This window comes from Electrophorus electricus, chromosome 3 (assembly GCF_041902795.1).
Source record: "Electrophorus electricus isolate QZ-2024a chromosome 3, ASM4190279v1, whole genome shotgun sequence".
Classification (NCBI taxonomy): domain Eukaryota; kingdom Metazoa; phylum Chordata; class Actinopteri; order Gymnotiformes; family Gymnotidae; genus Electrophorus; species Electrophorus electricus.
Genome location: NC_137499.1, coordinates 30263715 through 30276011, shown reverse-complemented (window position 1 = coordinate 30276011; position 12297 = coordinate 30263715). Strand labels below are relative to the sequence as shown.

At 42.0% G+C, this 12297-nt stretch overlaps 1 protein-coding gene across 1 annotated transcript in view; it reads right to left on the bottom strand.

Annotated features, from left to right (window-relative positions):
• adcy9b (adenylate cyclase 9b) overlaps positions 1-11154 on the bottom strand; it is a 38057-nt gene extending 26903 nt beyond the window's left edge. Inside the window, exon 1 of the mRNA XM_027009150.3 lies at positions 7408-11154. Within this exon, the coding sequence (XP_026864951.2) occupies positions 7408-9232 (1825 nt within the window). The 5' untranslated portion in view covers positions 9233-11154. The remainder of the gene's footprint in view (positions 1-7407) is intronic.
• Between the last annotated feature and the right edge of the window lie 1143 nt (positions 11155-12297).

Sequence of the window (12297 nt, the reverse complement as noted above, 5' to 3'; positions counted from 1 at the left end):
CCTTGTGAAAGGCCTGAAAAGAATGACTAGTTCCTATCAGGAAGTGATGCAACCACTACAGGAAGTAGGGACAAAAAAAAAAACAAAAAAAAAACAACAAAAAAAAAAACACCTAATCAGAGACCACATGTATTTTGGATGACCTACAAATACTAGTTCCATGCAGATCTAAAGCCTCTGCCTTTGGCCCCTCACAGTGACTGAATCAGTTGAGTAACTTGTTTGTGTAAAAGCATGATAAATACTTCTCGGTATGCAACATTTTTAGGTCCATACCATTTTATACTGTGACACAAGCCTTGTGAACTTCATAAACTGATTATGCAGTAGAGTGTTCGTGACATACATGTGGTAGGCTATAATCATTTCTGACATGTTTTCCTAGGGATTTCCTAAAAATACAAAGCAAAACCAGAAATAGTAATAATCAGTTTAAACAATGAAAGGACATGGTATACAGTGAAACAATTCTGCATGACAATATGCATGTATTGTGAATGTAGGCAATTTATAAATATATGGTATACTAGCTTTCGTGGTTTAACATGGAAAGTTAAGGTTAATGCTTTGGCATCCTTAAGCTTTTACAAAATGTTTAGTGCATGAGCAGCTCAGTACAATTTTTATCTATGAGCAGGGGAATTTGGGAAGTATGATTGAAGTGCTTTTTCACTGTCAATTTAATCAGTAATGTACTGAGAGCAAAAACCTCAGCCACAATATTACATTCCCTAAGAGAGCACATGGGGTGGACAACTGTGCCTTCAGAAAACCATAAGCTGAAGGACAATGAAAAGACCAGTGTCCATAAATTACCCAGAGGACAACGGTTGGGCTTTCCAGTAGGCAAAGTCTATTTACAGTTCAATGGCTCCCCAAGGATTTCCTCTCATCATAGTGAAACTCCCTTCCCAGAACACCACAACTAAGCAATGTAGCACTAGACCATGGCAGTCAGCATCAAGCTAATAAGGCAAATCAAACTATAAAAGGGCATAACCCATCTCTCAAGAGTTGCTGGCATTTATTCATTATTACAACATTAACATTTTTGGGGGATGGTGGGGTGGGTGAAGTGGGGCATAAGAGGGTAGTATTCCTTTAGAGACAAAATTCAGGCAGTGACCTCATTACATGAGCAGACCAGCTGGTCCACCTGTCCTCTGGGAAACACTGCCTCCAGTCAGCCTCATATCCATGGATGTGACCTTTAACCTTCCCATGAAAGGAGTGTTTGGTGTATAGGCTGAACCTTAGTCATTGAAAAGTGGAATTGTTTGATGCATTGGTAAATATAATGACTTAATTTAAAGAAATGTATTCACTACATTACATGTTGATGGAGAGGTTACATAATGTCATCTAGCCAGAGTTAAAAACATTCAATATTTAAAACTTTATCTGGTGCATTATCAGTACATTTTGCTTTAAGGGCAATTAGGTACATGCAGTAATCTATAAACTAGATGGCTCTGCATGTTCCCATTCAAAACATTAACGATAAAATTAAAAAAAATAAAATAAATAAAATAAAACAACAACAACAACAACAACAACAACAACAATAAATACCAGATAATCAATTTAACTCTCTATAATGAGAATTGTTCATTTGTGCTGCACAATGTTTTGGGTCAAGCCCAAATGATAGCATGGCCTTATTAAACAAAAATACACAGCAGCCCACCATGTGCACCTCAGTCTGAGATGAGAAGCAGAGTTTGAGCCAAATAAGGAAGTTCTGGAGACACAAGGTTTCCAAGGAAATCCACACCCCAGAATGTGCAACATCAAGTGTTTATCAGTAAAACTGCTAAAAAAATGCACATAGTTTCCAGTTATGCTTAAATTGAGAAGACAATATTGCTTTCTCTAACCAGCCATTGATTGATTAAGGATTACAATTGATGAGCCACCTGGGCAATTCTGGCAACTTTGTAGAACAAGATTTAGATATGCAATGAAATTCCTATTATTATTATTCAAAGAAATACCTTTTTTTTATTTGAATGGTTATCAAGATGGCTGTGACATTCTTTAAAACCATCACCTGTACTTAACCATCAAGGATTCATTCTGACTATCACATGGATGATCTGATACAGCCAGTTGTTTCACAAGAGTTTTGTCATAAACAGTGTATGTACCCTTCGGTTTATTTAGCACTAGTCTGAGATTTCTTAAAATCAAGTTTAAATAATTCCACAATTTATCATGACTAGTCACAGCTGAGGCACACAAAAATAGAATTATGAAAACTACTAAAATTAAAATTCTTGTACCAGGTTAACTGTACTAATATGCCAAGTAGCAACTTCTTTTGCTGATTCAAGACTCTAGATACAGTATATTAGGACATTTGTGCTGAGCTACAGGGATGTGCCACATACCCCCGATTTTGCGAAACACAGCCATGACACAGCGGTTTCCTTTAGTCTTCCCAGCAGGGACAAAATTATGTGCTAAAAACAAAGTGACTCCTGAGAATTCTACATGCAACTGCACAATACATTACAGAGCTGTGCTCACTACAGCAAGCATACATGGCTGGCACAGAGTTTGCTGTCTGTCTCTGTGTGTGTGTGTGTGTGTGTGTGTGTGTGTGTGTGTGTGTGTGTGTGTGTGTGTGTGTGTGTGTGTAGGGTTCTGGACAGCCAGCTGTGGTGCAGCTGCCTCCATGCCCCAGTGCTGCTACATTGTGCTCTATTTTGAAGCTGCCAGAACAGGTTGTGAACCCTGTCAGGTGTGCAAGTTTTATCCCCACCCCACAGACCTCAGTTCATCCCTGTCCTGGTGTGTAACACTGTATAGTGTCCCCTGAGGTGATTTCAACAGCTTGTAAAAATACTCTACTGAGTCTCAAATTGTTAGACTGGCACTTCAATTAACTAAAGAAACAATGTAATCTAATAATTAAGCATGCATGCACAAACGTACAGACACACAACCTCAAAGCTGAAATGCTTTCTTGAGTGCGCTCTATAGAGGTACAAAAATGGCAGTACTGCTGGCCTCTGTACCTTTTGGATCATCCAGCTGGCTCAGAACCCCAAGAGGAGCCAAAATGAGCATGGACCGCAGCACTACAGGGAGCATCCTCTAGTCCTCCATCTTGCCTCCACACAGAGCATTGTACTGCCCACGCCAGCCAGCATGCCAGCATCCCCTCTCCTTGTGAAGGTCATGGCTAGCCATATTATTAGCCCTTGCGTTAGTTCCCCGAATCGCTCTGGTCATAAAGACGGTCGGAGCTGCGAAGATCAATGCAGAGGGCCCCAAGTGATTAATCACAGGACTGCAATGTAGTTCCTATTGATTTCAAGGCGACAAAGTCTAAAATGGGTAATGTGTCCGCCCCCCCCCAAAAAATGAATGGTACTTAAGTACTTAATGCCAACACAGTAAAATAACCTAGACAGACTGTACAAGATTGTAATAATGACTACAAGCGTACAGGAGTGGAGAACGCAAAGGATATGTGCCTGTTAATCAAATGCATGTTAATCACAACCTTTACTCATTACTTATGGACAGGCTATTATTGAAAATGAATATTACCATTTCAAGTAAAAATAAAAAAATAATTAAAAAAGAGAATGTTTGAGGATCACAAATGGATAAAATGTAAACAAATAAACAAATGTTACTGACAAGACCCAGTGATAAAAAAATATTTATCATCCATTTTACCATCTACATTTACAGACGTAACAAAAAAGGTTAACAAAAGATTTTACACAAACATTTTTGAGCATCAATATGTGGTTCTAGATGCTACTCAGCTTAGCAACAAAAGCAGGTAGTGGTCAGTGATAAGAATCTGAATCTAACTTTGGACTGCTAAATGGATTTGCTTTGGATATGAGAAAGGACATGCTTTGCTGAGAACTAAATAATTTGTATTGGGGGGAGGGTGGTGCTACTTTCTCCTGATGTGAAAACTCATTTCTCAGGTGCCAGCTTTTAGCATGCCAGGGTGCCACCAGCACAGGTAGCACAGCTAGCATTTCCTGCCCCAGGAGGCAATCGAAAAGCTCCAGTGTGCCACTTCTTAGGGCAGCATGACGTTAGAGAGACACTGGGGGCTCAGTATGACGTTAGGGAGCAAGGCAAGGAAAAGAGGGCACTTTCAAGGGAAGTAGCTAAAAATAGTTCCACTTCCTATACAGATAGACAGTGCCTGTGACTCTGCCGTAGATCACTTATTCCTGGCGGCCAACACAGGACAAACAGTGAAGAGTTCAGGAGGATTCTGATGGGAACACAACCTTTCTTAATACAATACACCCAGAATACCTCGAGAGACCTGTGCTAGCTCAAAAGGAGCTTAATAGGTTGGGCCTCCACCTGGGAGTACTGTTTTGGCCCCGCAGGTAAAGAGAGTGGGGGATGCAAAACCCTGCTTCTCAGGAAAAGCCACAGGACCAACTGGTTTTTGTTTCATTCCTGCATACCACCGCCTAATTTCGATATCGAATCCACCTGGCATGTAAATAGTCATAATCGGCGTTTGAATCATTGCCTGCTATTCATTTGTCATTTATCTAGCACTTGTATAGAATGCAAGATGTGTAGCTGGTCTTCTTCCAGATACATTAAACTGGACAAAGTCCTACACTGCAGAGATTGGCAGCTGCATGACAAGGGAGATTGAAACCTCACAATTAATGCCTGGGTGCAAATGATGGGGTCTGGCCAGCCCCTTAGCTCCAGTCTGCCGGGTTTCCACAAAAAGCTAAACTGCTTCTTTTTGTGATTTATGCAGCTATAGTAATCTGCTTGGAGTTTTTTTTTAAAGTAGCAGAGAACAACCATTGTGATGGAGGGTTCTCCCCCAGGGCCAATCAATCCATAGGAGATAAATCCTTGGTAGTGGACATCATTGGGGATGGCAAGCTCATGAGTGGGAATTACACACTTAGTGATAAGAAAAGAAAAAGAAGCCAACAAAAAATGAGGAATATAAAAAAATGGAGAAAAGGGAAAAAAAATCTATGACAGTTAATCACCATGGCACCATGGCTTTTGCAAGCATAAAGAGCCAAGCAGGCTGAGAAGAAATTCAGCCGACGTGAAGGGATAAAAGCGAAGGTTAGGTCTTGTTATGCAATGTTACTGCTGGCCCTCACAGTAACATGACTCATGAAAAGGGGGGGGGGCGACTAAGAGGAGGGATGGCACTCTAAGAGTGCAACTGCCCACGCAGATAGCAAACAGTTGGAATTAAGAAATCTTATAGCTGAGAAAGAGAGAAAGAGTGAGAGAGATTGCACGCCAGTGAGAGTGAGAAAGAGCAATAGAGAGAGTTTAGATACCAAAAAAACACAAACATACCAACCGCCACTCTGGAACAAGCATCCAGGGAACACTTTTAGGAGCCATTTTACCCTCATAAACGAGGCCATGAATGCAGAGACAGAGATGGCACCGAGGAAAATAAAACTAAAAGGACTTAAGTCCTTAACAGACTTTTGTTTTGTTTTTGTTTTTTTACTTTGGATGGATTGCACTGAAATTCTGGCAAAAAGGAATGGCACTCCAACAGACGGGCTCTCGGCTAGCGCTTCCAGTTGACCTGCTGCACCTGTTGAGGCATCTGTCAGCCATGCTGCGATGGTGCTGGGACAGTACAGAGATTTGCGCTTTGCACAGGGAGGCCAGCATAGAAAAACAAGCACTATATGCCCCCTCACAGACATTGCTAGAACCTGTGCATGTGTAGCCAACAAGAAGAATAAGGATCAAAGAGTTTCATTTTGTGCACTTTAGGTGAAAATCACCACAGGAACTCTCAATATTTTCAAATCCACATTTCAGTGGCAGGTGTGTAATTACAACTGAGCACCACTGAATTTTCTTTTGTTTTATAGACATTTAATTTGAAGCGAGGTGGCCTAACATGCAATCTTGGTTATAAAAAATCTTATAGTACCGCATTGAGTCTCTAGTGGCAGCACCAAAGAAGTACTGTTAAGAAGATTTTCTGTCAATATACAGCATATCCTCAAGCTCACATACTTAGTATATATTAATGCTATCAAAGACAAAACCAGATTTTTTTTTTAATTCAGTGAAATTCACTGTGAAATAATATACTCTTCATTTAACCAATGACAAACTAATCATAATATTAAATTCATAGCAATATGGTAATTTGAGCAATGATGTACCGATATTTACACATAATGGGTGATGAATCTATATACAAGAACAATAAATTTAGTCCAACTTTTAAAAAACAGCCATCTGGAATGTGAAACATATTATTCTTAATGTGTACTTCATGCATACAGTTTTTAAAATTTCTAATCAAGTACAGCATTATCTGATAACTAAAAAAAAACACTCTTCCTTTTATAGGATTCAATGCTATTTAAATGCTTAAAATGGCTTAATGGCCAAATTCTTATCATTAGTAGAAAAAGAAAAATTCTATATTTTTTGCATTCTTCCATTTTATAAATAGAGAAATGAGTCAACACAATTCTCATTTTAACCTCAAAAAAGGAATTGTTTGTCTGATAATATCTGCCAGCTACCAATTACCCCAGATTCATTTTAGCTTGTAAGTAAAAAAAGGAAAATGGAATACAACGGGCCTTTTAAATTGGAATAAAACCAATCAGGGTCAGTCGAGAAGACAGTAAATCAGGGCAATATCTGGGACTGTACTGCAATAGTTATTCGATAAGAGAGAATGGGCAGAGTAAGAAAGCAGTAGAGCGAGCCAGTCTGCAGTTTGTCATATATCCACACTCAAAACAGAACCTCTAGAACAGTCAGCCTCCTTTGCTTGACAAGACACTTTACTCCTCATGTGCGAGGTTCTGGAAGAGCTCAATTTTCCCTCCTGTTCAGCAGTGTAAGAGTGTGTGCAGCAATTACAACACCATGGAGCAGACAGTGAAATGAAGCTTTCTCCTGGAATAGGTGAAGCGTGTTAACAGGATGGTACAAAAGCCTCATAAAGCACAAGGTTTTATATGGTGCACCTAATTTAAATGAAACACTGAAGGCAGAGGGAGAAAGCTGAGGTGAAATGATGAGATGAGGTGAACTAAGATTCTTCCAAATTTAATTTTTAGCCTAAGAAAGGGCTGGAAAAGCAGGTTGCCACCCTATAACTGGCAGTATTCTCAGGAAGTGTTCATTATCATAGATTTAAGTGCCATTATGGTGTAATAAAAGCATTCAGGCACAACCTTACACACCGACCCACAATGCATCTGACCTGATCCTTGAAGCTAATGAACCAGTTCTTGACACCCATGTACAGTATTTTATATTCAGTGCATAAATATGTAGTAGAGGTAGAGTGCAGTGTAAACAATTAAAAGCAACATTGCAGTGAAATGTGAGGGACAACCTTGTTGAAAAGGAAAATGTATAATATTTTACATCTCCTACCTTTCAACTGATCTGCCACTACACTCTGGCCAATCCTCTCAGTGATTCTTCCATCCTCCCGTACATAACGGTCATCCAGGAAGTTTGCGGTGGCTTCAGACAGGTGGACCTTCCCAGCAACCCCCAGCTGTTCCATGAGATTGGCGAGGTTAACATCATTGGACCAGACGTCAAACTTGAAACGCTTCATTCCCAGGATGCCGCAAAGCACAGTACCCGTGTGGATGCCAACACGCATGTTCACCATCTCATTCTTGTTCTGGCAGAACTGCTCGATGGCCTGAATCATGCCCAAGCCCATCTCCACACAACAGTAGGCATGGTCAGGTCGTGGCTCGGGGCAACCAGCCACGCAGTAGTAACAGTCTCCCAATGTACTTATCTTCTCACAGCAAGTCAACTCGCAAAGGCGGTCAAAGCGGCCGAACAGGTCATTCAGAAGGCCCACCAGGGCATGGGCGGACTTATTGGCGCTCATCTTGGTAAAGCCCACTATGTCAGCAAATAGGATGCTGACCGGCTCCATGCGTTTCATGTTGAAAGGTCGGAAAATGATCTGGCCACGGGGGATGGAGGTCTTTTTGCGCTTGGTATTCTTAGGGCTGGATGCCGAGATCAGGGCAGCGCCAGTGGAGTAGCGCTTCACCGAGTTCTCGTTGTCCTCGTCACCCTGCCTCATGAGCTCGTTCGCCACCCTCCGTGGCATCACAGAGTGGATCATGCGCTCCTTGAGGGCCTTCTCCACTTCCAGGTCCTTTCCATGCATGATGGCCTGGCCCACCTTTAGGAAGGTGCTGCGTGAGCGCACTTCAGACATGACAAAGAGGTGGATGCCGATGACATGTGCACAAATGTGTAGCAAAGCTTTAGCGGGGGCCAGCCAAGGAAGGATTTCCCAGGCAGTTGTTGCCTTCTGCTCAGGGGGATGACTCCAATTACCTGCCTGGATTAAGTGCATCCAACCAAGTGCCTCAAACAGCACAGAGTACAGTAAGCCCAGCAGCACTGAGGCATAGAGGCGAACATGAAGGACACTATAGAGCAACATGAGCACTTCCATGCCAAGGGAGAAGGTGCCCACTGGAGACAAGCATGTGGCCTGAGAGCCTACATGGTTGACAGAGTCCAAAATGAAGTTCCTGCTCTCTAGGGCACCCATGTCTTCTCCTCCATCCCATAATGCAGGTGGTTCTTGTGAGTCTGTGAAACCTGAGTTCTGGATTTGGAGGGCCAGTGTAAGAGTAAAAGTTATTAAGATAAGCAGGAGGGAGGCCTGGTCATAGCAGTGAGCATAGTGTCGGGTGAAAGTGAAGAGGAAGAGCAGGAAACAGAAGAGCAGGAAGCCAGTGGTGGGCACCAGGAAGGTGAGGGTGTCACATCGATCAGTGCTTGCACTAAAGTATGCCCCCCAGAGGAGACTTGACACAGCCAGGTAGAGGAGCACACCGCGGAAGCGCCTCTGCGTCTGGGGGAAGCAGCGCTCGCGACACGCCTCCTCCAGAATATTGGAGTCAAACTTGGGGTTCCAGAACTTCCCAGCTGACCTCTCGAACAGCTGGGGCATCTTTCTCAGAGTTCGCAAGCTTCTGACAGCCGGCCTGCGGATGCCATATTCCCCTGAACTGCAGCTGGAGGAAATGCTGTACTTGCAGTGCTTGGAGCCTCCTATGAGACTGCACATGGCACTAGAGCCCAGACCACCAGAGCTGTGCTGCTGTTTGAGCTGTTTAACGCTGCTGATTCGCACAGACACAGCACCGTCCCCACTGGAGTCGCAGCTCACCTCACTGTTGTGTAATAGCTGCTGGTGTTGTGGAGAAGCCATGGTGATGGTTGTAGTTATTTAGTATTACCTAGTAGTCCAGTTCAGTAGCCAGTTGAACAGACAAATAAAATGATGAAAAGTTACTTAAAATGTGTATTAAAGCAAATAAGGGCAAAACTCCCGACGTTTTGTTTGTGGATAATTTACTTATGTAGCCATTCCCAGCATTTTCAGAAGTACGTGATGTCACCTGATGACGTCAATAAACGCATACCACTACTCCCCCCCCCCCCCCCCTCTGTTTTGACGCACTCGGGTCAATGAGGGTTATGCGAAGTAGATCCAACTCAAGTTCTTGTTATCTTAATTTTTTTTTAATCTCTTTGGAATACAAATTTCGTTGCATATAAGATTCAGCATTTTATAATCTGAACTTAAATGTGGCGTAAAGTCATGTTTTGACTCCCTAATGACGGTCACAAATCTAAAATAATTTTCTCCTCTGCCCTAGTCTTAACGATTCATAAAACATTTCTTCTAAATACGAACAAAAATGTTTTAAAGTACAACCTTTCTTTCGTTTCTGAAGCTCGGAGATTTTAAGACTTGGCTGTATCCGTTCACTTAAACGTTTAGGACAGTTCCCCTATCCTTTAGGCAGCATAAAGCAACAAAGTAACAAATGAAAGAACAAACCTACACCAAATGTCGAAAATAAACCTTTGCAATCATTGTGCAACTAGTAGCCTAGAAAATTAATACTCCATCGAAACTTCCACATTGTCAAACAACAGAGTTTCCTATAAGCTTCCCGTAGATTATCCAACGAAAACGAATGCGTTGCTTTCGGTGCACGGATGCTTTTGATTCCGTAGTAGTTTAGACTCGCTATTACAGCGATAATGAAAGAGAGAGAAGGTAAGCACGGTATTTGTGAAGCCCGTTATGTTGATCCGTCATATACTGAAAGGGCCTGTTCGGAAAATATTTCCCTTGAAGAGAACCCCGTCCTTTCCTGAGTTCATTTATATCACAGTATAAGTAGCCACATTTGCAATATGCGCGTTAATTTAAACAACGATAACAACAACAACAACAACAACAACAACAAAATGTTATTAATAATCTGACGTTCTTGTGAGATTGTCAGATCCAGAAAGAAAGTAACGACGTAAATGCCAAACGTCTTTGGTGCACAAACTTCCACGGCAAAGTTCTAAGCAGTCTACTCCCCAGAATACTCTTACTTTTCAGACAGTACTGTCTTTTCCTTTATACTGATTTCCCGAAATGTGCACCTGTTACTATATTACCTGGTTATCAGTTACTGCGGCGTTCACATAGGCTACGAGTCCAAGTTGGTCAGGACACTTTTTACATTCTTAAGTTTTCCCACGCCGCTCTTCTCCACGTTAGGCTGCAGACAGCAGATTGCAAATGTGTGGAAAGAAAAATACTTAATGAAAGGTGTTCCTCTCCTCTGCGAGCTCCACTAAAAAAAGTGTCTCCTTGGTGTTGCTCCTCCTTGGTCAGTAGATTCATTTGCAGTGGGTTGCGGTGCGTTTTTTCGTCTGTTACTAATTGTTGTCCAAGTCCACGGATTTTCACACTGGATCACGGCTGTGGACTCCTGGATCCTGATAAACGTATTTATCTTGTCATATGAGATAACATTCTTTATAGCATGGCGAACAAATCCTGCAAGCAGTCACAGAGCGATATCCCCAGGAACATTTAATAACGTTGCTACTGCAGACGTCCTTCCCGACGCGGGGTTCCAGACATTCGACGAGCTGCCTGTGTATATGTCGAGAACCCAAGCAAGCAACGACGATATTATAAAGTAGAGGTGGGGTACGGTTGTGCGTGCACGTTCCTGACAGAAAAACGGAAAGGTTACGAGCACGCATTCATAAGGCAGCTGGTTCTTTCCATTTTCCCCTTAAACCGCAATGAGCGCGTCCGAGCGCGACCCCTCCCATTATGGAGAATTTACAAGTCCTACTTTACGATCGTTACCGTCATGCAGTCAATGGGGTGGGTGCCCCAGATTCGCACTGATGAATGTTCACGGCATTTCTTGAGCAGGGAAGAATAGACTGTAAATCTAACATCTGTGTTGACCAAATACAGGTAGGCACAGCACAATGAGAATCTGTCTCTACTGCCTAAGAATATTCGCACGTGCAATAAATAAATGTGTCATTGGCTATACAGTAGCTCACAATACATATTAAGCAGTGTGCACTGCAAGGAATCCCCTTATTTGGGATGTATAGGTTCTATATTTTTCATATTCCTTTTCAAATAATTTAATTTGACAGATTACAAAGCATATTGAGCCATATCCAAGCAAGGTATTATAATACATGTACTGCAACACTTAAAAAAAATCCATTTCACATTGCTGTTTAGCAGTTACAGTCAATAGAAAATCAATTATGCCAAAATTCCATTAAAACACATTTTATACCAGTGGAACCTTCTCTGCTCTGTACTTCTAATTCTGCTGGATACTGGCTGTTGTGAAATATAATTTTGTCATATATAACAGACTCTTTTTAGTTGTTGAATGAGGGTATGGATCATAATATGAAGAGAAAATCACAGAAGATGAATATACATATTAGTAAATGCTATGGTTACATATGAATCTATGAGAGGGTCAAGGTGTCTTAAGTTATCCCTTTTTAAATAGTAAAATTCTGGTGTACTATAGTACTACAGACCTCCCCTGATGTGGAGGTTAAAGTGGTCAGAGTCTCTCAGCATGGCTTGTGAGATCAAAGGCATGCAACCACAGAGAGCCTGGTTCTGTGACGGAAGGTCTGAGCACTGCGTGAGCTTTCTTTACTCCCCATGTTCAGACTCCTCCCACCAGGATGGCCTGCTCACATTCTGCTGTGTTAACAATGCTGACACCAGCAAAGCAGCATTTGGTGGGTGTGTACTGCCTTATGCATACCGTTGAAGTATATGGATGTTGGCATACCAAGAGGCCTGCCAGTTTGCATGTGAGCTAGCTATACTTAAACAATGGCTGCAGGTAGTCGCAATACAGTGAAAGGCACAGAAGAGAAGGCTTTGTTCAATTGTTTGAGGCACCTGTCTAGTCACCACATATC